This window comes from Anabrus simplex, chromosome 13, assembly GCF_040414725.1.
Source record: "Anabrus simplex isolate iqAnaSimp1 chromosome 13, ASM4041472v1, whole genome shotgun sequence".
Lineage (NCBI taxonomy): Eukaryota > Metazoa > Arthropoda > Insecta > Orthoptera > Tettigoniidae > Anabrus > Anabrus simplex.
In genome coordinates this window covers 59,794,349-59,820,420 of record NC_090277.1, presented here as the reverse complement: position 1 = coordinate 59,820,420, position 26,072 = coordinate 59,794,349, and the positions used below count along the sequence as shown (strand labels likewise).

Sequence of the window (26,072 nt, the reverse complement as noted above, 5' to 3'; positions counted from 1 at the left end):
AGGCATCTAAAATGCATACAGTACAGTAATCCAATGAATAAAGCACTTGCAATAGGAGCCAGCAGATTTCCCTTCATCTTTGAATCGTGCTTCCCCCCCTGTATTTCGTTGCGTGTGGTTATGTTGGTCAGTGTGTTATCCAAGTGCATTATCTGAATACTGTAAATGCACCTTCTTGGATACATTTTGGAAATAGTTTTTTTATAAAAGGTTGAAACTGTGAATCAAGGTTAACTGCATGCAGTAACAGGCCATAGAATATTTTGTAACGCGGCAAGGGTTGGCACTTCGGAACTACGAATTGGCGTTTAATTTGAAATCACGTAATTTGCCAAGTCCGATTTTTGAGTCCCAATGACTTCGAATTAACGAGGTTTTACTGTATAGCTCATTTCACGTTAAGAAAACAGCATTGCTCTCATGGACCTACAAGGAGTGAACACACCTCCCTGAGGCACCCATAATTCCTCGTGATTAAGGGATGATATACTATACGGTAATGTATTATGAAGGATAGATAAAAAGGATGAGCCATTTTTGCCCGTGAGTTATTAAAATAACTACATAACATTTTCTATTTCATGAATACATTTGTAGGGAGGAAGCACAATGGCGGAAGCAGCCATCGCTTCGTTGCCTTCCTTCATTTCCCTTGATCTGTGTTGCTCCAGTACAAGCCTCGTGTAGTCCTTCACTCTGCGAACCGCCGGCAGCTCAGTTCTGTAGTATCTGTTGTGTTTTTTAGGCTTTAAATCAGTATGTAATTGTCTTGTGTTGAGTGTGAGTTATGCGATAAGCCTACATGTGTGATTTCTTTCTTTCTTAAACAGTAATACTCTGATGTTTTGTACAGTGATCTACAGTATTTATTCGTTGCGTCTGTTTTCTAGCCTTTATTGCCTGGAGAAATTTATTAAATGCATCCCTCACCCCTCGAGCCCACAAAAATTATTAGTCTATTTTCTCCCTCAATTTTTTTGCTAGTTGCTGTACGTCGCACCGACACAGATAGGTCTTATGGCGACAATGGGACAAGGAAGGGCTAGTAGTTGGAAGGAAGCAGCCGTGGCCTTAATTAAGGTACAGTCCCAGCATTTGCGTGCTGTGAAAATGGAAAACCACAGAAAACCATTTTCAGAGCTGCCGACAGTGGGGTTTGAACCTACTATCTCCCGAATACTGGATACTAGCCGCACTTAAGCGACTGCAGCTATCGAGCTCGGTAATTTGCCTTAAACTCCTATGCTGTGGTTTACCTCTGATTCTGTACAAACCAAAAATAGCCCCTGCAAACCCCATCCCCTTTACTTCATAAATATAATTTGTAGTTTAGTTTCTTCCGCTTCTTATCTCGAACATAAATTCAGAATTTCACAAATTCATGTGCCGCCGCTTTCCCGTGATGGTGACGAGCAGAGCCGTTCGATATGGAAACCCAGTTGTCATAAGAGCAATACTGTTCTCTCAACATGGAATGAGCTACTGTCTCCAGAAACGACTACAGTGATGTGAACGAACGAGAGATTGGCAATCGATATACAGGTTTCAATAAACATCGCCATTCACGCGTATTCCTAGCATACCTGCCAACTGTACAAAATCAAAATCAGGAGATTTCGATAAGAAAATCAGGAGATACAATTGGCCATATCAGGTTATTCTACATGTCTTTCGCAATACAGGAATACTACGGTATATATTACAACACCTATTGTCTAAAAACCTGACTCTTTCTATAAGAGGCTACTAGGCGAAAAATTGCGTATCTATTCCGTCACAGGAAGTATGCGAGTGAGATGTTTGGTCTCTGATAAGCCTTCCGAAAAGAATATGAACTCAAGCTTCACACGCATGAATCAGTCATGCACTTGGATGCCATTACTTAGCAAATGCGTAGATTAATACAATGCATCACGCGCCTGCGCGATTATGCGAAGCGCAAAGCTATTATTTTCACGTAATAAACTAAAATTCGCCAGAATTGTTTCCAAATGGCTCTTAAAATCTCCAGAAAAGTCACTTGTCGCTAACTTTGAAATTCTGTCACTACATTACTAAAAAATACTCCCAACTTAGCGACTAGTCTCTAGAATAGACCTATGTGAACGAAAACTAACATAGCCCGTGAGAACGAAAGATTCACAATCGATATACACGTTGCGATAAACAGGTTTTAATCAACATCACACATTCGCGTGCATTTCATGCATTGAACGTCGGTATTTCATTTGAAAGAGGGTAATGAGCGAAGGACTTCCGACCACTGGCGTACAAAGCTGAAATAAGGGATATGAAAACAAATGTTTGAAGTTAAAAAAAAAAAGGCTAAAATCGGGAGGCGGGAAAAACTGTTGAAAATAGGGAGTCTCCCGCCTAAATCAGGAAAGTTGGCAGGTATGTCCTCGTATTAATAAAGGTCAATATTTCATTTGAAAGCAGCCAATGAGTGAAGGACTTCTGGCCACTGGCGTACAAAGCTGAAATGGCAGGATTAGAAAACAAATGTTTAAAGTTCACACACACACACATAAAAGCTAAAAACGGGAGAAATAGAATAATCGGGAGTCTCCTGCCTAAATCGGAAAAGCTGGTATGTATATAAGCGTTACACTATGGAGGCATCATCCAATCTTTACACTGCATTACTTCTACAGCAATGTATTCTCAATTACATCCCAATGTCAATGTATAATACACATCCTAGTCTATGAAGAACCTCACTGCCTCTATCACTAATTCCAATGACAAGCGTCAATGAACACATTAGGTGTAAGGATAATGAAGTTCTCACCTTGAGTCCAGCACGTCGGCGGATATCAAGAACAGCACGGACCTTTCTCTTAGTCTCGAGTGTGCGGACGACCTGCTTGTATTTCCAGCCAACCTCATGGGACAGACGGCCCAAGTGACAATACTGAAAAGAGAACAATGGATTTGTGGTATTTTAGCAAGAGAAAAACTAATTAGGCACTTCATATAAATCATAAATTTTAATAACTACAGAGATAAAACCTAAAACCACCAGTACAGGTACAAAGAACCTAAAAAAAACCACATCTAGAGATATGTAAATAAGGAAGTTACGATTTAAGCCTCTACTTAAGTAGCAAAAGATGTGAAATTAGTTACAGCCCAGATTTTATGCACCAACAGGGTACATCGCACACTTATTTGGCAAGTAACATCACATGCTGTGGAAACAAATTGCAACAAAAGGATTTGTTCATCTGCTCAGCTTGAATATATTCAACACACTGTATGCCAATTCAGGCGCAAATTACCATAACCATCATTGCAGATGCAAATTCTAAATGCTTTGTTTGGTGTGCTGCTTTACTGTTATCACAAACTGGAAACCTTCAAAAGTAAAGAGCTTGGCTTAATGCTGCTAAAAACCAACGAGACCAGCTACGTTGTGAAACTTGGACGCTCTACCATCAGGATATAAAAAAGCTAGGAAACATTCATCTACAAAAACTGAGATCCATTTAGCATATCGAATGGGAGGGCTGTCACCATTGTTGAATGTTGACATCCAAAAGATGACGTAAAACATCGTTCCTCTGTTGATAATATGTAACTTGGTAGTGGCCTGTATCATCAGTTTTCATAAGGTAAACAATAAATTATTAAGTTATTAACCCTTTCCAGTCCAAATTTTCTCTCTGCTTATCCCCAGGTTTCCACCTATTATTTATGAAACACTGAAGTAGAGCACATTCTTTCAGAAAAAGTTATATATTATAAAAACTATTGATCACAAAGTATTCACATTTTCAATAATATTAGAAAACATACCATCGCGTCCATTTCTCTACTCACCGAGTAATAAGGTTGTTGGTTCAAACCTCCACACCCTGCTGGTGATAATCGACATAGAAGTATGTTGTATTTTGTCACTTTCATGTTGCCTGAATCCCTCTAAACCAATAATCACGTGATTCTGGAAGTGGAATGGTGCCCATGGACACCAGCTTTTATTTCCTCTGAGCAAGTGTCTTCCCATTCTGTATATATTTAACTGGAATGCACCTCTTTGAATGCTGCATTGATGTATACGCAATTGGTTATGTCACTCCATAGATCGTCGCCTCCTAACATTTGAAAAAAAAAAAAAAATATCTATTTCTCACAATACTCTTTCAAAATTATGGACAGGTTTCATATAACCCATATAATCATTCGGAGTAATGAAACGTAACGTTTGTGTTGCCTGAACTGTCCCCGCTTCGCCATCATGTCCGATTTGTCAATATCAGTATTCACTTATATCACTGTTATCACTTAAATTACCTTCGTCGATGTGTTATTTTCTCACTAAAAATTCACCTCCACTCCTACTCAACGATTCTGTGTCATTTTTTCCGTTTATATTCAGCTCAGTTTCAATATGTGCAGTATTCAAACCCGCCATGTTTACGAATGAAACAGCTGATCCGCGCTCGCTGAAGTTCAAGACCGTTGCCTAGACAACATCAAGACAGATTATCGCTCTTTTATTTCCTAAGTCTTGCAGATTGTACGGCGTGTTCATAAATGCCCAATAAACACTTCAATGCCGAAAAAAGTACAAAACTATGGCATAAATCGCAGACGTGTGCAGATCATGCAGCCGCATGCTTTCGGGCACTAAGGTCCGGAAGTCGAAGTGAACAGCCGGGCGTTTTCGGGCGGGAACGGGTTAAGCAACTGTTCCTCTCCGTTCTCCGTACAAACAGGCCCATTAAGGTCCCGCATTGGATCGAGAACTTTCTACTTTCACAGCAATACTTCTGTCAATGCCGTTAACACGATCCACTTGCTTAATTACTTTATAATTGATTGTTTACCTTATGAAAACTGATGATACAAGCCACTACCAAGTTACATATTATCAACAGATGAACAATGTTTCACGTCATCTTTTAGATGTCAATATTCATTCAGTGTTTATTCACGCCATGCTCAAGACTTTTAGGCATTACACAGTGACAAAGACATTTTTAAACCATTTGTTAATATTTGTTCACTTCTATTTTGTTATTCTATCATCACGTCCCTAACTTGTAAATTTTGTAAGAATGACTTAAACACCATCACGTTGTATATTTCATTCAATTAATGTCATTTTATTACTAATGGTCTATATTTTGTATTATGATACACTATGTGATCAAAAATATCCGACACCTGGCTGAACATGACGTACAAGTTTGTGACGCCCTCCATCAGTAATGCTGGAATTCAATATAGTGTTGGCCCACCCTTAGCCTTGATTACAGCTTCCACTCTCGCAGGCATACGTTCAATCAGGTGCTGGAAGGGTGCGTGGGAAATGGGAGCCCACTCTTCACAGCGCGCTGCACTGAGGAGAGGTAGCGATGTTGGTCGGTGAGGCCTGGCACAAAGTTGGTGTTCTATAGGATTCAGGTCGGGACTCTGTGCAGGCCAGTCGATGACAGGGATGTTATTGTCGTTTAACCACTCCGCCACAGGCCGTGCATTATGAACAGGTGCTCGACCGTGTTGAAAAATGCAATCACCATCACCAAAGTGCTTTTCAACAGTGGGAAGCAAGAAAGTGCTTAGAACATCAATGTAGGCCTGTGCTGTGATAGAGCCATGCAAAACAACAAGGGGTGCAAGCCCCCCTCCATGAAAAGCACGATAACCACTGCCTCCGAATTTTACTGTTGGCACTACACGCACTGGCAGATGACGTTCACCAGGCATTTGCCATACCCACACCCTGCCATCGGATAGCCACATCGTGTACCATGATTCACAACTCCACACAACGTTTTTCCACTGTTCAATCGTCCGATGTTTATGCTCCTTACACAAAGCGAGGCGTCGTTTGGCATTGACTTGCATGATGTGTGGCTTATGGGCAGCCGCTCGACCGTGAAATCCAAGTTTTCTCACCTCCCGCCGACCTGTCATAGTACTTGGAGTGGATCCTGATGCAGTCTGGAATTCCTGTGTGATGATCTGGATAGATGCCTGCCTATTACATTTTACGACCCTCTTCAACTGTCGGCGGTTTCCGTCAGGCGAGGTCGGCCTGTACGTTTTCGTGCCGTACGTGTCCCTTCACTTTTCCACTTCACTATCAGATCAGAAACAGTGGACCTAGGGATGTTTAGGAGTGTGGAAATCTCACATACAGACTTCTGACACAAGTGACACCCAATCATCTGACCAAGTTCGAAGTCTGTGAGTTCCGCGGAGCGCCCCGTTCTACTCTCTCACGATGTCTAATGACTACTGAGGTCGCTGCTATGGAGTACCTGGCAGTAGGTAGCAGCACAATGCACCTAAGGTGAAAAACGTATGTTTAAGGGGGGTGTCTGGATACTTTCGATCACAGTGTATGTATGTGTATATATATGTTCATTTGATCGATCGTGGCTGATGGTGTCCAAAGACCTCGAAACCAGTCCCGAATAAAAATGTTGTGATTTTGTATTAGCAACATATTTTGTATTGATATAAGGTGGATCATTTGTATTCTCCTTTATTATAAATTTTCCAGCTAACTCATTCCTAGCTGCCAGCGTTTTGCCCCTGTGTGCCAAGTTGGACTCATCAGTTGGTAAATAGCACACCCACCAAGACTAAGCTACGATCGAACCTGCCAAGTTGGGGTCACAAGGCCATCGCCTCAACCGTCTGAGCCACTCAGCCTGGCTCTTGATGTCAAGGTATCTTGATACACTATTCCGTTTTAGAACGACTGTACAATGACTCTCCAACTCCATTTTATTTTGTGTGGTTAAAAGCTACACGTTTTCTTTTTACTGAAGATTTCGATCTCAACATTTCTCGACTGTTAGAACGGAAAATAAATGTTCAACTTTATCAGTCACTCTCACATTTCCTTACTTTGCACTACAGTACAAATGTAGCCTACCTGTCTACCGAAATATTTCAGGTTCCCCATGGGAATCAACATCTATATCATCTGATGGCCAGACAGGCAACAATTTTTGGTAATGAGACAAAGTCTCTCACAGTGCATTGGCACTGCTGCTGGCTCCAAGTAGCCTACGCAGTGGCCTCCACGGTATGCACTAGCCATGCGTCTTGGTGGGTGTGCTATTTACCAACTGATGATCCCAACTTAGCACACAGGGGCAAAACGCTAGCAACCAGGAATGAGTTAGCTGGAAAATTTATAATGTCCAATAATGGACCATTTATATTTTTATTATAAATTTACTCATTCATGACAAATATTTCAGGTTCCCCATGGGAATCAACATCAATATCAAGTGTACAATGCCGATTAAACTGGACTTTATTGGAAATGCTTAATCATCAAAGAAAGGACAATAAGTTCCACCTTTTCTTGTTTCAATACGGAACCAAAAAATATGAAATTCTTAACGCTAAAGTGCTTAATCAGCAAAACACTAGCGGCTGCTGAAGAGAAATCAGCTCCTGGTCACGAATCTACTAAAGAGCGTGTTACCATCTTGTGCTGTGCGAACGCTAGTGGCGACCCTAAATTAAAATGAGCTGTTGTTGGTAAAGCAAAAAATCCACGTTCTTTCAAAGAAACAGTGATGAAATATATCCCAGTAGATTAATCATAACAAATCTGCATGGATGACACGCGATATTTTCAGGACTTGGTTCCATAATAAGTTCGTTCTGCAGGTTCAAGATTTCTTGGCAACCAAAGGCTTGACATTAAAGGCATCAAAAGCAACATCACGATCACTACTTTCACCCTCAAATTCTATATCCTAGTCTTTGCTTAACGAAACTAAACTTTCCGTACCATCATTCAGTGAAACATGATTAATTTTCGAATTTGCAGTCACAAGAAAACATTTAGCTGCCATGATGTCAACAGAACTTGTTGGTTTTTCAGACGCAATATGTATTATGTAATCTATAAAAACTCGATATACATATCAAATGAAAGATCGATGCTTCGCCTGTAGATATATCTTACTAAATTTGTAACAGTTCAAGAAATATTCGCTAGATAGAAGCACAAATCAGAATCTGCTATGCGCATGCAATGTATGTCATTCCGCGACAGAGCGTTGGGGAGTCTGCGTGCAGTGTACGGCATTCCACGTTGAATGGTTAAAGAAGAGCTTTATCCTGCACAGAAATCATGGGATCTAGTAACCGCTCAGAACATCACTCAATCGTGGAGAAAATTGCACGTTGATGTTGAAGAGCTCGCCGACGATTTTCGTGGGTTCACTGGTGAAGATGAAAATTAGGGAGTGATGATCAAAGATATCCCGAAGACTATTGAAAATAACATTCATTCTGGAGAAGTGGATGAAAGTAACAGTGAGGAGTGGCTTCATACTGATGATGTACTGCCTGGGCTCACATTTTAACTGACGACGAAATAGTAAATAAAACCGTGAACAGGAACTCCGCAGTCAGCTGTCTAATGACGAGTGAAAGTGAGGGGAATGGGGAAGAAGAGAGCGTCACAAACAATCGCATACCGCTTCAGACCGCATTGGAGTCGGCTGAATCATTAATGGAATTCTTGGAGCAAGAGGACGATACGTATTTTTCAGACATTCTTGTAATTAGAAAGCTCAGAATGGACATGAAGAAAATAAGTGTTAGGAGAGTACAAAAAAAAAAGTAACTGATTTTTAAAAAGCAGCTTTAATGACACCAGGTAAATTATTTATGGTCTGGTGGTAATTTAGGTGAATATTTAGAATGTATTATTGTATCTTTGACCACATTTTGGTTTTAAAGAGGGTTTAACGCACTGCATTTTAAGGTTATACGGTATGTATTTTATGTATTTTAAAGTCCATTAAAATTACTAGTATGGATTATCTGGGTTTTTAAAATTAACCGTTCACTCCTTCCCAGGCATAAGAACGGATATAATTGAGGTTTTACTGTAGTGGATCACAGGTCCACTAGAAATCATTAGAAAGCTATGCCCGCTCCTGTTGTGATAGCAGAGACTAACAAATTTGATCAGAAAAAAAAAGAGAGGGAGAGTGTTCTTAGGCTTCAAAGATCATTCCCATCTTGACTTCAGATCAACCGGCGACAAGGGGTTAAGTCGTGGACCCAGAATTTGCACAGTGAGAACTATAGAAAACCCTCTTCAGAGCTACCAATGATGGACTCTGAATCCACAATCTCATGAATACACCCACTGTGTGATCAGAAAATTAGAGCATCTCAGTAAATTAGTATTTTCAAAGCCATTCAAATAATGTAGGTAAGATTTTGTTAACATCATTGATGCTCTATACTTAAATTACATAGGGAACTAGGGGTCTTATGGAGAACCTGACAACCTATGTTACTTTGGAGTTTGTGATAATGTAACTGTGTTTTGGAGAAGTGTACTAGAATGTGAGTAAGTACTACACCTGAAAATCTTGTATTTCAGTGATAAACACACAAGATCTTTAAAACTGGTACTACAGGCTACAGATAAATATTTAAAGGGGCCAGCATGCATAGGAGCTATGTTATCACAAATAAATACCTTTCTTCCAGGCTTCAGGCACATGACTCGCATTGCGCCAGGCACCACAAACCTCTGCCTTCTGTCGTATGGAGGAGGACAACCTTCATAACACTTCAATCTCTTGAGAGCTGCTTTTCCACGTTCTGTCTTATGTGGCAACATACCTGAAGCAAAACAAGATTAAATCAAAATACAGAAAATAGCCCCATTTCGGAATTCACGACGGCTTTTCACCATGTAGTAAAACACTGCTGCGAAGCCGATAACAGTGAAAGTAATAAAACAGAGTTTAAACTATCAAACATAAGGAAAAACCTGAACACTATCAAGTGAATCATTAATCTGTACTAAACAAAAGTATTATCTTATATTAAAAGTTATAAACAACAATGCAACCAACAAGTTTCTTCTTCAAGCCATTATCAACAAATACTGGGGATAACTCCACCATGACTCATCACCAGGCAGTGGCACCTTTTTGACAACTGTGGACCACTGCAATGCAGATTCAGATGACAGCAGTAAATAACTGGTGAAGTATTATCAATCTAATTGTAGCCTATGAAGTCACTGGATTTTGGTAAATAACACTTTGCTGAAGAAGAAAAGTACCATATAATTCCGAATACCACCCGCCACCGAATAAGACACACACCTTGAATTTGAGACGGCAAAATACTGAAAGAATATAAAAATCAAATAACTTACATATCTATTTAATTTTCTTCAAATCCACCACCAATATAAATACAGCTTACAATTAATAAAAACAAAAAAAATCATAAACAAAAACGGACCAATACTCAGATCATTCACAATTCACCATCGTCATCTGAAGTTTCACCATAGAAACTTTCGTCACTGGCATCTTTCCACATATAGTCGTCCTCACTACCGTCGTCTGAATTTGAAATTCCACATTTCTTAAAGATTTTGGACACTAGATCATTGGGAATGTGCACCCATGCGGTCTTTATCCAGCACCATATTAAGTCCCACTTCAGACCCCTTCACTCGTCCGGTTGGTGTTAACGCGTGATCATCAGACATCCATTCGGTGTACAACTGTTCCACTGCAGTTTTGAAAGGCCAGTTCACGCACACATCCAACGGCTGTAGAATAGAAGTGAGTCCTCCAGGAATTATCGCAAGATCGGTTTTTCCTTTTCTCGTCATATCTTTTACGGCGTTAGTTGTATGTCCTCGGTAATTGTCCAACACAAGCAAGCTCCCGGGCGACGTTGCCCAACGCACTTCACCCAGCCCTCAACTAAAGCACTGTCCATCCAGCCGGACTCGTGTTCTAACAATAACACCGGACGGCAAGTTTCCTTTCAGAAGTGTGTTCCTTTTCAGAACCATCCGCTAATACGCACAAATACAAATGCACGTGGGAGCTTTCAGGAAGGCTGATAGAGTCGGTCCCGCTCGACAGCTAAGCAGACGGGCAGGTGCGCGGAGAAGGGAAACTTGCAGCGAGTAACCTGGAGGGGGTAGGGGAGGAGGTGCAAGGGTGTAACACTAGGCAGGCAGTGTGCCGGCTTAGCATTGGCCAGCAGGTATTCATAAGTGTTCGCACGGAACTTGAAATGTCGCAAATTTAAGGCCCTTTAGTTAGCGCTTAAAGAATGTCGGCACCCAAAATTGATGCTGACATCTTTTTTACGTGTACCTCAATGTGTTTTCCAAGTTTGATCGCGATCAGAGACTTAACCACTATTACATGTGATAAATATCATTTGATCCGTATTGATGATATTTGATTGGAATAACAACAATAAGTTAATTTATTAATTTGACTACCTAATCAATACAATAAGTCTTGTCTTTGTTGATTTCCAATGATATGTTAACTAAAATGGTACATGTTTCGCCTTGTATATAGGCATCATCAGCCCAGAGGCTGGTTGGATCCTCAAATAGCACCACCAAAGGCTGTGCAGTTATAGGAAAACCACAAAAACCAATTGCAGAGCCCAAATGAGGAGTACTAGGCAAGATGAGGAGTGAGGTAGTTTGCCATTGCTTTCCTCACTGGACCAGAAGGTGCTACTGCAGCACGACTGATCCTATGAGCAACACCTTTCATAACATTCAGATACTATTTGTGCTCCAAATGTCATTACTCAGCACCACTCATACCCCAGCAGCTTCCATATTGTCACAGCCATGGATGAGACTGGGACTTTGGTGGAAGCTACACTTTGCTCTGGCCTGTGCCTTAACCTTGAAATAAAATCAGGCACCTGATTTACATATTAAAAAAATAAAACTAATTTATAAAAAGGCTTGAAAAGACTTGAACTAAAATTTTGGGGAAGTCTACAGCCGTCAATAACTTTTAGCTCATAACGTAACGTAACATAATTCAACTGTCACATTGCCTTTTCGACTAGAATGTCAATAAACCCATATTCTTAACATTTTAGCATCGCATTAAATTGAGATGGTCCACAGAGGTCCAATTTAAACATTGTTCATCAAGCTTCAACTACAACTTCGTATTTTTTCATCAAAGTGAACCACAACTTCACCATATGCCATTGACTTTAATCTCATGAAACTAATATTTACAGGTCACTTGACCATTCTTCGACATTATTTTTTGAATAAATACGATTTTGATTGTCATTCTCTAATTATAACCGCTGGTCGGTCAACATAATTTTATAGCTATCTTACCACTTGTTTTGTAACAGACTGTTGCTTTGTTCATTTTACTTATAATAGTAGCCTCCTATTGTCAATATTGCAAATACTTTCACCAATTGTAAACTCCTCACTCACTGCAATATCTTTAAAACCAACATTGTACTAGTCTTTTACCATATGTTAATTTTAGTTCAAGTTTCTTCAAGGCTTTCTATAAATTAAGTTTTATTTTATTTATATGTAAAAGGTGCCTGATTTTATTTCAAGGTTAAGGCAATGGCTGATGATGCCTATATACAAGGCGAAACATGTACCATTTTAGTTAACATGTCAATGTAAATCAACAAAGACTAGACTTATTGTATTGATTAGGTGGTCAAATTAATAAATTAACTTATTGTTATTTTCCAATCAATGACTTAACCACTGCCGATGTTTCCTTGTAAGTTGTGGTACATTTTTGAACAAACAAGCCCTTAGAAAAATATCAGTCCCAAAATGGAAAGTGCACAGGAATATAACATATGAAACAAAATCTCACTGGAAGTTAATCAGATTTGAAAAGAAAGGTGCAAAGTATATGTATTATACAAAATGTGCACAAGAGTTTGAGGTCTGAACATCTCAGTATATTGGTTGTTTCATTACCACTCAAATAATGTAGGTAAGATTCAAGTAACATCATAGATGCATCCTCATATGCTTAAGTTATATCACAGGACTGATTCTGTGTACCTTAAGATGAAATTTCATCATTCTCTTCTTGTCTGACAACTCTTCGGCATTTATGCCTGATTCAACACTACACTATACGAGCAGAAGCAAGTGCTAAAATAATGAAATCTGGAGCAGTTTCATCTATGCCTGATGAACGGTATGAAAGGGATCATGACAAATTTTTAGTAGATATGACCGACAATATTGTTTACCTTCATCCGGTGCAGGAATATCCATTAATCATGGAGCAGAAGCATAGGGGACCAGTATCAACCATGCCATTTTTTTATTTCGTTGCTAGTTCTTTCACTCCAGGATGGTGTGCCGTTCAAGCACTTTCTCACCAATAACACCCGGTAACTACAACCTTCACTGTAGACATACTAAGAAAAGACAAACTGGCAGCTAACGATGTTATAATTTATAAAAGAGACACACTATCGATCGTCACACATTACAAATACTTAGGAATTGCATTACAGACCCATGGAAATAGTATAGTATGCATGTTCAGGTGAGAGTAACAGCTGCTTTATCAACTATGAACAGCATACCAAATTTACAGAGTTGTCATTAAGTACTGCATTAAAAATTATGAAGTTAAAAATCACCCCAAATGTGACATGGTTTGACATTAACGTGGGACCAACCCAAAAACAAAGAACTTCAAGGACATTGAAAAAGGCCTTATGCATTTTGAAGTATACACCCTCACGTCTGGCATATAACTCTCCAGAGAATCCTTCTACACTGAGGAATTGAGACACGAGATATTCTTACCATTAATAGAAGCATACCAGTGTCTACTCCAAGAAATGCAGGAAAAATGGAGGAAATATTCTCTGAGTTCTATACTACAGATGCAATGATCAACAGAGAATAGACAAAAGCCAATTCTGCATTGAGACACATGACACACTTTGCGGTTCATGGTTTTTATCAGCGTATCTGCACGAGAGGCACGTACCGTCAACCGGACAAACTATGCGTACGCAAACTTTGTGATAATCCATGCGACAAATATCACATAATGACATGTAAGCGCATAGAAATGGTTCTCACAATTGGAAAGAATGGGTACCTTCCACCTAATCGATACTTTATTATATCTTGTTGCTATACAGTGCCGTTTTCAACCTTCACAGAGGCCATCCTCAGCTGGTCATACAGTAAGATCTAAAGTTAACTTAATATTATATCTTAAATTTTTAAAATGAAAACCAAAGTAAGTCTATCCGGTCGATTTCCTTCATTTTTTTAACTGAAAGGTTATTCATGCACAGATTTGTCATTAGTAGACCTGGGATTTTAAGGCAAATGCCTATTTCGTTCCATACGAAACATGATTTTTAAAAATATGTTGACGTTTCATGATAAATCCCTTACATTAATAGAGTTTTATAGTGCCCTAAAATGCTTATTTGGACCTTCCAAGCCTATTTTACTATTTTAGTGCCTAAAAATGCCTATTTTCTACATTTAAAATAAAATTCAATTTCTGTAATTTTTTACAATCACACAATGGACATCCCTGGAACAAGCAGAACAGCAGAGGGTGAGTTCTTCACAGAAATGTGCTCTTCCCAGACAACTGTCACCAAAGGAATGCTGAGTGAAGGGTGGAGGTGGAAGATTAGCTCAGAAGAACGAGCAGGTAGTAAAGGACGCACTGTGTTGAGTGACGGGGTGAGGGGGAGGATTATCTAGGAAGAACAAGGAGCAGGTAGTAAGAAGGGACATACTGTGTCAAGTAGCCAGTGAAAGAACATCTGTTTAAGTGAATATAGTTCATCATGCCTAAAACGGAATCATCTAAGAATGCGCTTATACAACAATGGCTTGTACAATTTCCAGGGATGACTTTTGATGGCAAGATTATTTTTGGCCAGTACTGCAATAAACAGGTATGTGCATTTATCTTAAATTTCATATTAATCTAAAACTAAGGTTTCGATATTGGCTCCTCTAATTAATTGTAGAGACCTAGTCCAGGTGACCTGGGTTCGATTTCCAGTACCGGCAGTAATTTAGAAATCTGAGAGGTCTGGAACGGTGTTGACCTCACACAGTGAGGACAACTGAGAAGCCACAGTGGACAGGGGTCACGGAGGCAAGGCAATACGGCTGAGGGATGTATCGTTCTGACCACACGCTACCCAATATCTGCAGGCCATGAGCTGGGCAGCAACCGTTATTGAAAGCCAAGGCCCTTCGGGGACTGTAGTGTTCTTGTTCTTAATTAACTTTAGAGTAATAATGGCTTGATTTAAATAGTTCCAAATTATAAATTTTATTCAATAGCTCATCTTTACTATTCCTCATCATAGTCTCTAATTGACATCACTTTATTGTGTTTTAGATTTCACATGAGAAAAAATGCCACGTTCAGTAGCATGCAGATACTGCCAGTCACAATGCGAAAGCAGCCATGAAAAGTAACAGACTCTTCTCACACAAACTATATCTCCTACAACCCATAATAGCTTCTATGCTGATATGTGTAGAGTCTTAGTTGCAGCAAATATCCCCTGGAATGCTGTGCATAATCCGGTTTTCAGATATTTTTTACGGAAATACACCAAGCAGCACATCCCATCAACATCTACATTAAAGAAAAACTACTTAGATATTTGTTACAATGTCATTTAGTCAATCAGGTAGGATATTGGGGAGTCTTGCATATGGTTGTGTGTGGACGAAACCACCGACTCTATGGGCAGGTACATTGCTAACCTTATAGTAGGAGAACTGGAACCCAATCAGGCATCTACCGCTCACCTTCAATAGTCAAAGCATTGCATACTTCATCAATAACGGGTTGCAATTGGATGGTGTTATGCATCAACTGACCAAGCGCCAAAATGGGATTTTTTTATATTATTGCACCATCTGGTAGCTAAAGTTGTAAACTTTACATAGGTTATTGTTCGGACTTTTATTCTCAATATGATTTCGCGGGAAATGAATTTTGACCAAACGCCAACCTCTCAATCATTAAATTGAAGTTTTGCATCAAGTGACCAACCACCATTTCTGAGTCTGAATTATGCATAAAATGACCACACGACAAGGGTGCAGTCGCTTGGTCGTGTGATGCTAAAGGCAAGTTCCCGCGTAGAAGATTCCCGTAAAGGTTTTCTTCCCTGCGGCATACGCTCAGCAACTAAAATACTCCAGCATGGAAAAATCGAAGTTGGATGATAAACTGGAAACGTTTCGTTTTGACCTTGAAAAAACACTGCCATTGTCCCGTATTCCCACAAATGTTGTTTTTTTACAAGCACCAGTTGTGGTTATATAACTTAGGGATTCATATTGGGAAAGATAATAAAGGTCATTGTTATGTCTCGTTGGAAGGAAAAGCAGGACGAGGGGCTCAGGAGGTTGGATCCTGCTTGTACAAGCATCTCATGGAAAACATGCACAACGCCAAAGAAGTCATATTGTGGTCAGATTCTTGCGGAGGCCAGAATCGTAATATAAAGATTGTTCTATTTCTGAAAACAGTTTTGGAACACGACCCTAGCATTGAAAAGATTACACAAATATTTTTATTTCCAAGCCATAGCTTCCTCCCTAACGACAGCGACTTTGGAGATGTAGAACGTGCTTTCAAATTTCAACAGCGCCTCTATACCACCGAAGACTACACAAATGTAATGAAGATGTGCCGAAAGAAGAACCTGCTTGTTGTGAACAGAATGACTGGACTGGATTTTCATAGTACAGTTCATCTGGAGAAGCACATTGTAAACAGGAAGCAGGCACAAACAGTGAGAAGGTAAACTGACTGCATGTGAGAGAAATAGACTTGAACGAAGATAAATTTTTTAAGCATTTTCTTCAAAATGCATTTTGATGCAGAACGCACCGTTCAGGTGAACATTAAGAAGTCTACAGTTGGTTGCGGCTTCAGAATGAAAATGGATCAGCTCTACAGGGTCTGCTCACTGTTATAGCCCAACGGAAAACCAGTTTCAGAAGCGAAACTTAACGACCTGCGCTCTCTTATGGAGCTAATTCCCAATGATGCTAAGCCTTTCTATAAGCGCTTGTTTAGTGATCCTGGAATAGACAATGATATAGATGGGTTTTAATGTGGAAATATGGATTTTGAACTCGAAAATTCTTAATATCCCGCATTATATTACACTTGGAGAAACTGTGTGTTTATGATGCCTTAATACTATGATCTAGCAGTGTAATACCTATACTACTGTATATTCTAAAATTCATGTTTTTTCTATGTCATGTTGTATGCTGTTACGTATAATTTAATCCTGTACTTACATAAGCAATAAAATTAGTTAACAAGTACCATATTTATTGCTGCACTGAATTTTTAAAAGTCAAATCGATCACTACATGATAATTTTATTTGTAGGTCAAGTGATGCAAAACAAAAACGAATGTAACCGCAATAAAGCATCAAGTGACCAAGCAACATTATCTCAGATTAGGATGATATACTTCAAATATCCCCAAATTGAATACATTAAGAAAATTTATGTTTTTATCTTCATTTTGGTGTATAATAACTCAATTTAAAAGCAAATAAAATTTAATACAAAGGATTTTGCGTTTGTGTCAATATCTCAAAATCTACTTTTGGCGCTTGGTCAAATGATGCATAACACCATCCAATTGTTGTATCCTGGGAGTGTTGATGATTCTAAAGCCCTTCTCCTTGTCTCCGATGCTGCTTCCTACATAACTGCCACTGCACCTAACTTCAAAACTTTCTATCCTTCTTTAATTCATGTTACTTGTATGGCTCATGCCTTGCATAGACTCGCAGAAACAGTTAGGGCTGAGTTTCCCGCAGTACATACTCTCATTTCAACAATGAAGAAAGTGTTCTGTAAGGCTCCATCAAGAATAGCCACCTTTTGAGAGTAACTCCCCTCTATTACCCTTCCACCACAGCCAATCATCACCCATTGGGCTTCCTGGATGGAAGCTGCCCTGTATTATGCAGAACATCTTGAGGAAATCATGACTGTGATAGACAATTTGCCTTTAATAATAATAATAATAATAATAATAATAATAATAATAATAATAATGTTATTTGCTTTACGTCCCACTAACTACTCTTCTACGGTTTTCGGAGACGCCGAGGTGTCGGAATTTAGTCCCGCAGGAGTTCTTTTATGTGCCAGTAAATCTACCGACACGAGGCTGACGTATTTGAGCACCTTCAAGTACCACCGGACTGAGCCAGGATCGAACCTGCCATGTTGGGGTCAGAAGGCCAGCGCCTCAACCGCCTGAGCCACTCAGCCTGGCCAATTTGCCTTTAACGGACAACTCTGCATGTGTGTCGTTTGTCAAAGAGCTGTTAAATGATTGTTCCAGTGTTCAGAGAGACATTGCGTATAATCAGGCAAATTTTTCATAACTTCCAGTCACCAATTACAAAAATGGAGGAAAAAGGAAACAGTCTCAAACAGCAATTTTCTGCAATTGAGGTACCTGAGAATAACATACAAAGGCTAGGGGCAAGGTAGGGGATTTTTTTTGCTAGGGGCTTTACGTCGCACCGACACAGATAGGTCTTATGGCGACGATGGGATAGGAAAGGCCTAGGAGTTGGAAGGAAGCGGCCGTGGCCTTAATTAAGGTACAGCCCCAGCATTTGCCTGGTGTGAAAACGGGAAACCACGGAAAACCGTTTTCAGGGTTGCTGATAGTGGGATTCAAACCTACTATCTCCCGGATGCAAGCTCACAGCCGCGCGCCTCTACGCGCACGGCCAACTCGCCCGGTGGTAGGGGATAAAATAAGAGACAAATGGTCTAGTGTACTGCAGAAGAACCCAGGTTATTCAGTGCTGAAAAGGCTACATCAGGTAATGGATGGGGAAAAGGTAGACTTACCAAGTGAAATTGAATTGAATTGAAAAATGTAGGTAAATTTTCCTATTACCCTCTAACATCTGTGAGTGTGGAGCGCTCTTTTTCTGCTTTCAAAATGATTTTAACAGATAAAAGACACAGCCTGGCTGGAAAATTTGGAGAAGATTGTTATGTAACAAAGCAAACTTGAAAGTACTGTAGGAATGTTCCTCACAAATAATGAACACATTCTCCATTCGCGTTTACACCGTTATTGAATGCTTACAGTGCTGTAATTGTGTACAGTGATCTTAGTATTAAGGTGTAGTTATTGATGATGTTTATGTACTTAAATGATTAATAGGAAAGAGGTGATGTATAGTAATTGCCACGTAAGGAAATACCCCAGAAAGTAAATATCGCCGCCCGATGCTCTTCTTTTCTCTTTTTTGTAAAGGCTGAACACTGCTGCCAACCTGCCTGGTTCCATATTAAAATCATCAGACATAACCATAACAAACTAACCTCAATGTAAACACCGATAATGAATGTTTCCCTACCCTAGTAAATGATAAAAGATAAGATGAAATAAATCAAGATAATTATGAATATCTCCTCAATGAGGAATTAAGGAAATAAACACACTTTCTCACTTAAATTATCTGTCTTTATTTTGATATACAGTAGGCGTACTATAACCATATTCTTGAAAAGAGGGGCGTGTTAAACGATGCAGTTTATTTAATAAGTCTTTGCAGTGTGATTTTCAAAAGTTCCAGACATCCAATGACTTCCCTTTCCTTTGCGCGAATATTTCCTTCTCTCTTCAATACCGGTAACCAGTAAGGAGAGAGATTATTGGGCATATTTTCAGCCTGCAGGCTGGTTATATCTTCAAGCTTATCAGGAAACATATAGGAATACTAATGTGCCAAGCTCCGTGAACGGAATTTAGGTCATCTTTCAAGTTCACTGCGGATTTGAAAATAATAATGTTATAAGTTCTACTGCCAAAATTTCGTCCCGCAAGAGTTATTTCATGTACCGGTAAATCTAGACATGAGACTGGCGTATTTGAGCACTTTCATCATTTCACACAAACTATGTTATTAAATGCATTATCCGAACATGCCACAATCCTACTTACCTGGTATTAGCCAAATAGATTTACAATCCCACAGAAAAAGAAAATATGCTTTAAATATTCTCGCAAATGTATCACTAGTGACTTTAACGGCGATGCGGTGGCAACACGCACTTCACGCTAGAGCAGTGATTGAACGTTGCCAACGTGCCAGATTAACGGTAAATGTAAGACGTCGTATCGGCAAGTAGGGTCCCTAAACTGTATGGTTACCGACACTGAAAAAGACCCAACAGCAAGAAAAGTAACCATAAATCAATATCTTAATATTACAGGGGAGAAAGGGTAAGGTTGCACCCTTAGGGTACGTCCTTACACGGAGAGGACTATATTTATGTGTTTAATGAACACTCAAAAGTATCGTAGGGACGAACGTAAAACATGAATAATTATCAGAGAGAACATAGATAACATTAGAAGCATAGAACATCAATATATAGAAGTCTTCAAAACATAAACAACGTTCAAAGAGTTTATACACAAATATTAATAATCGAGGCTGCCACACACTCCCTCCGCAGTGACAGTGTCCATGTATTTTCGAGGGGAGGTGGCCCTTCGACCTGATCTGACGATTACAAGTAATAAATCTCATTGTAGACCGTATTGGACATCAGATATGAACATTAAAACAAGAATAATAGTTACACCACCTTTCCAATACTTATCTTTCCTTATATTTAGGAAATAAACATTACAACAGGTGTTGTAAGATGGGACATGTTTCACTTAACAGTCGTAAGCATCAACAGCCGAAAATAAATCTTAGCCTAAAGTTAGGTCAGGGCCCTGAACCTAGTGTCCTTAACATATATGGCACCCTAAGAATCAACATTTATATTTAGAAAATGAAAATAGGCTTAAAACTAGTGTGAAAAAACATAGAATGTTACAACATGGCTAAGAGAAAAAACACAATTGAGTTGAGACAGAGGATAAAAACAGAAAGTACAATACAGAGCTGGTAGTGAAATAATTAAAATCATTAGGATATCATTGTTACCAGTCAGTCAATCAGAATGTTCAAACATAAAAACAAGAGTGAAAATATATGTGTTCATCATGGCTGAATTAGAGTTAGTCTTCTATTTTGAACACCCTATTTTCAAGGCCCGAGTACATCTTTTTCCTCTTTCCATTTTCAGATTTCAGTTCACGCACTTGGCATCTTATTTTTTCCGTTTTGGTCTTGAACTCCCAGCAAAAATGAAGCGGCTTCAGGCGTGATCAATCCTGTTTGAAGTGTTACTACTCCATGTCTGCTACAATATACGATTTCTCTCGCCCGTTCTCACGTATCTATACAAGAGTGGGATTTAATTATTTCTTCACTTAAAAGAATATAACCATCATGTTTTGTTATGTATGAACATTCTTATTAACTGACTGGCAGCCATGAGTTTGATTAATACACTGCCAGCTCTGTGTTGTACCTTATGTTTTTAACCTCTGGCAACACGATTACGTGTTTTTTTCCAACAACATGATTAAATTTCGTGGTTTCGTCAGTGATACCCAACGTAGTAAACTGTGTCTCAACTTGAAGAAACCACACCTTTATGTTTTTTTCCAGATGGGCGGAATCTTCACTGAAATGTGAGCAATACCCGCTTCGTTCCATACTGTTGTTGGAGGTGGATTTGATTTGTTGCTGGTATCGGTCATTTTCACACTTGACTAACCACAAAATGTGTTCCGCGCCGTATTTTCATATCACGTCGGGAGTCACCAATGTAGTTATTGATGATGCTTATGTACTTAAATGAATAACAGGAAAGGGGTGATGTATTTATGTGTTTAATGAACACTCAAAAGTATCGTGGGATGAAGGTAAAACATGAATAATTATCAGAGAGATAACAGATAAGATTAGAAGCACAGAATATCAATATAGAGAAGTCTTCAAAACATAAACAAAGTTCAAAGAGTTTACAAACATATATGAGTTTATACACATATAGTAATACTCCAGGCCGCCACAAAGGTTTCAGATCAGTACTGATAATGATATACCATAATCCATAACTTTTTTGACACATGACTTTTTAAAGATAAAAATTTCATTGTTCCGTATTGAAATTATTGATGTTAAAAATTAAATAATTGAAAAGGAGGTTCAACCTATTCAATACTTAAAAGAAAGAAATGTAGTAATTACATTCTTATTTAAATGGGACCGGTTTCGACCTTAGTTCAGGTCATCATCAGCCGTAAAAACATGTACAATGTTTATGAATATTGGAGGTCAGTTTCACACTCTGATAGGCACAAAGACACGACACCACATTCTGTCATGCACAAAGTCACAACATTATCAACTAATATACGAAGATGAAAAATAACTTGAAGTCGCAGACGAATAGATTTGTAGTAGAAAGCCGCCAGCTCCTGGTGATCAGCGAGGCACATTCAAGGTCATGCGCTGCGGTCGAACGCCAAAGTAGAGTGGAGAATGTTTTGAAGGTCCAGAATTTGTCACAGTTGCGGGAAGCACGACGACACGTACTTAACTTCCCGCAACTGTGACAAATTCTGGACCTTCAAAACATTCTCCACTCTACTTTGGCGTTCGACCGCAGCGCATGACCTTGAATGTGCCGCGCTGATCACCAGGAGCTGGCGGCTTTCTACTACAAATCTATTCGTCTGCGACTTGAAGTTACTTTTGATCTTCGTATATTAGTTGATAATGTTGTGACTTTGTGCATGACAGAATGTGGTGTCGTGTCTTTGTGCCTATCAGAGTGTGAAACTGACCTCCAATATTCATAAACATTGTACATGTTTTTACGGCTGATGATGACCTGGACTAAGGTCGAAACCGGTCCCATTTAAATAAGAATGTAATTACTACATTTCTTTCTTTTAAGTATTGAATAGGTTGAACCACCTTTTCAATTATTTAATTTTTAACATGACTTTTTCATATTGTTTTTGATAAACGTCTCTTTTATTCTGTCTCAATTTTGCAGTTATTTCAGGTAAGAACAGGGATACCACATTTGTTAAAGTAAAAAAGTGTCACGTTACAGTTTAAGTGTATATTGTAATATTTTAAAGTCTATTTCCTGCCTATCCACACATTTTAAAAACATATTTTAAGTGCCTATTTTCTCTTTTAAAAGCCTATTTTAGGCACCTAAAACTAATTTTTTAGAGCCTAAAATTCCAGGTCTAGTCATCAGGTACTATAAATCACTTAACTTCCGCCTTCCTCAAATTATTTGTTTCGAATTTTTTGTATCTTTGAAGCAATCATATCTTTGGTTCTAATTCAGGTACGGAGTTTGTTTTGGCCTAAGAACACTCAGTGGATCAAGCTCTTTCATTTCAGCTCTTAACTATTCAAATTGGTTGATTCTGAGGAAAGTTATCAGTGCACATTTCATTTGATGTCCCATTTCTTCAACATTTTTTCTCATTGAAGCAATCATATCTTTCGTTCTAATTGAGGTGCGCAGTTCGTTTTGGTCTAAAAACACTCAGTGGATCAAGCGCTTTCTTTTGAGGTAATAACTACTTAAATTGGTCGATTCTGAGAAAAGTTATGAGTTCTTTTGTCTCCATTACAAAGATCTTCGGAGGACTTTTTAACAGTTCGGAGCATAGTGTTGTTCCGAGGAACGGTTAATTCAATTTCTTTGTGCGATGTATTTTCATGTGTTTTGTTGATATAATATTACATTCTATAACCACAGCAGATCATCTGCTTTATTTCATTAACTCGAAACTTTGCAAATACATCCGTGGGGATAGTAACGAACAACACCATACTTTGTACATTGCGGACAGAGCCAGCAGGAAACTGCTAGTATAATTTTAAAACATTACAAAATCTACTGAAGAATGTCCTATGATATGGTTATATTAAAATATACAATGTTATTACGTGTCCTCTGGTTTTAAAAAACAAGCATCAATGTTTATGTAACATGTATATGCTACTTAAAATTCTGGTGTACTGTTCGTAACACAATATGTTAAAATACAATTTCTATAACTTAAAATGTTCATAGTATTCTTGAGGTACACTTTGAAGTTACATTTGTTTCAGAATTAAATGTAGAACATTACTGGGTGACAGGTGTCCCCCACGCATCTATTCGTGCAACAAGTTTTATTTTTATTAATCGTGGTAAGTTCAATTCATACTTCATTTGATCATCATCAGTTAACCGTCTCCAGTTTCCCCAGGTGCGGTGTATGAGCGCTCGCCACTTCAGTCGATTCAGGTACCATTCTTCTTCCTGTACTTGGCTCCAATCTACTCCTCTGTGTTCTAGATCTTGTTTGACTTGTTCGAGCCATTTCCTTTGAGGCCTGCCTCTAGGTCTTTTGCCGTTTAAGGTTTTCTCCAACCATTCCTTAGCAACTGAGCAAGAATCCATTCTCATTACATGTTCATACCATTTCAATCTTGATCTGATTATGGTATCACATAATGATTCTCTTATTTGAATCTCTTGGCGAATCCTCCCGTTGCGGACCTTATCTCTCCTGGTTTTCTGTAGCACTGTTCGGAGGAATTTCATTCCTGCAGCTTGGAGTCTACTTTTATCTCTGCCTGTGATGATACAAGTTTCAAGGCCATATGTTATTATGGGCAAGAAGTAAGCTTGATAAAGTTGGCTAGTATTGGAATCTGGCTGTCCCAGAGAAGGCTTCTAACCTGATCTGTAATAAATATAAGACCTTTCTGAACATTCACCTCGCCGCGGTAGAGAGGGGGCAACGACTGTTTATGACAATTTTGTTATATGCGGGCGGCTAATGAATGAAGGGACCGAGTATCTTCCAGTATAAGAAGATCCTCTCTACCAAGTGCCAACAGTCTCCTTGAGGGTGGATGAGCAGGTAGAGGTTAGGGCACTATTGTCCTTGGGACAGGAAATGGTCCCAAAAGGCGGAAGAACCTACAACTGGTCAACAGCATTAGGATGCGGAAGGCAACGGGAAACCACTGCATTAAAGATCCTGAAGGATATCCCTTTAAGTTCACATGGCATGGCTCTATTTAACGTAAAATTATTATCTGGAGTTTCTATTCCCCATTTGGATCTCCGTGGTGGGTGGGGGGGAAGGAGGAGGAGAGAGATTATTTCAACGTTGCTATAACTAGAAAGCCTAACAATTTTGGAAAGATCAAAGTGTACAACAACAAAGATCGAATTGAAGGACATCCGAAGATGGCACAACTGCACTTCAGAAGATGCTTTCCATGCTGCAACATCACGTTCGGAGCTGGCTATGTGGACCGCCAACCTCCACTAGGAGGTTACATATCTACCTTAAGCTCATCAACAGGTATGTTCTTTCGCTACTTGGTAGCTTAGGCTGCAGAAACAATTTTCACTTTCTATCATGTCAGCAGCACCTCAAGATTATGAGAACAGGACCCCCATTGACACAAATAGTTGGCTAAATGAATAATCCAGTGGTGAAGGTGAAATTCTCTTTGAGGATGAAGAAATCAACAGTGAAGAGAAAGATGCAGTAGTTACTATTCGTGAGTATGAAACTGAATCGCAGCAGGAAGAGGAGAATGCAATATAAAAGACAGCCCAGACGAAAGGGAGAGACGGATAAATTGCATGGATTTCATATAGAAAACAATGGAGAGAAGATGAGAGGAATGACCTGCCTTCAATATTAATGTTGAAAACATTAATTGTAAATCTTGGATAGCTCAATCAAGCTTTAAAAAAAAAAACTTCTGGCCTAAATGCAGTTCCAGAAAAACAGCCTAAAATCGCTTCTTTACTCGTTTTCTTTTTGATTCAAATCCTAGCCAAATTAACTTATTTACATAATTCTTTCAGTAATGTGTTCCTTGGTTCAATACCCTAGGGTGTTTGATTTTTTAAAAAATGTCCACACCGAAAGTAAGTTATATAAGGGCTTATGTAAAACTCGCCATTGGCTCTCATAATCGCTTGCAGTGGTAGAAAAAAAGCAAACTGCTACTCTAAGTGACCAGATAACAATGATTAAGAAAGGGATTATTTTTAGGAATAAATAAAAAAATATATCCTCATACTTTTATTATATTTACCTAAAATTCGTAGCTCATACCCCTAGGATGCTTTGAACATTGAGTTGCTTGCCTGAAGGGCTAGAACTGTGGATTTTTGAACAAGTAGATATAGTATAATAATTATACCACGTGTCAAGATTAGCGCTAAATCATGATTTTTTTAAAAATTGAGTTTAAACGCGCAACACTGTAAGTACCCATTACAGACTATGAATCTCATTGTTAAAT

The 26,072-nt window shown here is 38.9% G+C and overlaps 1 protein-coding gene and 2 non-coding genes across 3 annotated transcripts in view; all 3 read right to left on the bottom strand.

Moving 5' to 3' along the window:
• Positions 1-26,072, bottom strand: part of RpL13A (ribosomal protein L13A) — a 44,922-nt gene that overhangs the window by 6,493 nt on the left and 12,357 nt on the right. Inside the window, exons 4-5 of the mRNA XM_067156939.2 lie at positions 9,479-9,624; positions 2,792-2,914 (exon numbers count right to left, since the gene is read on the bottom strand). Coding sequence (XP_067013040.1) covers positions 2,792-2,914; positions 9,479-9,624 — 269 coding nt within the window. The remainder of the gene's footprint in view (positions 1-2,791; positions 2,915-9,478; positions 9,625-26,072) is intronic.
• On the bottom strand, positions 9,159-9,234 carry LOC136885181 (small nucleolar RNA SNORD34). Its single transcript, XR_010861496.1, has one exon. It is a non-coding gene; the product is annotated as a small nucleolar RNA SNORD34 (small nucleolar RNA).
• LOC136885182 (small nucleolar RNA SNORD34) lies at positions 12,730-12,805 on the bottom strand. Its single transcript, XR_010861497.2, has one exon. It is a non-coding gene; the product is annotated as a small nucleolar RNA SNORD34 (small nucleolar RNA).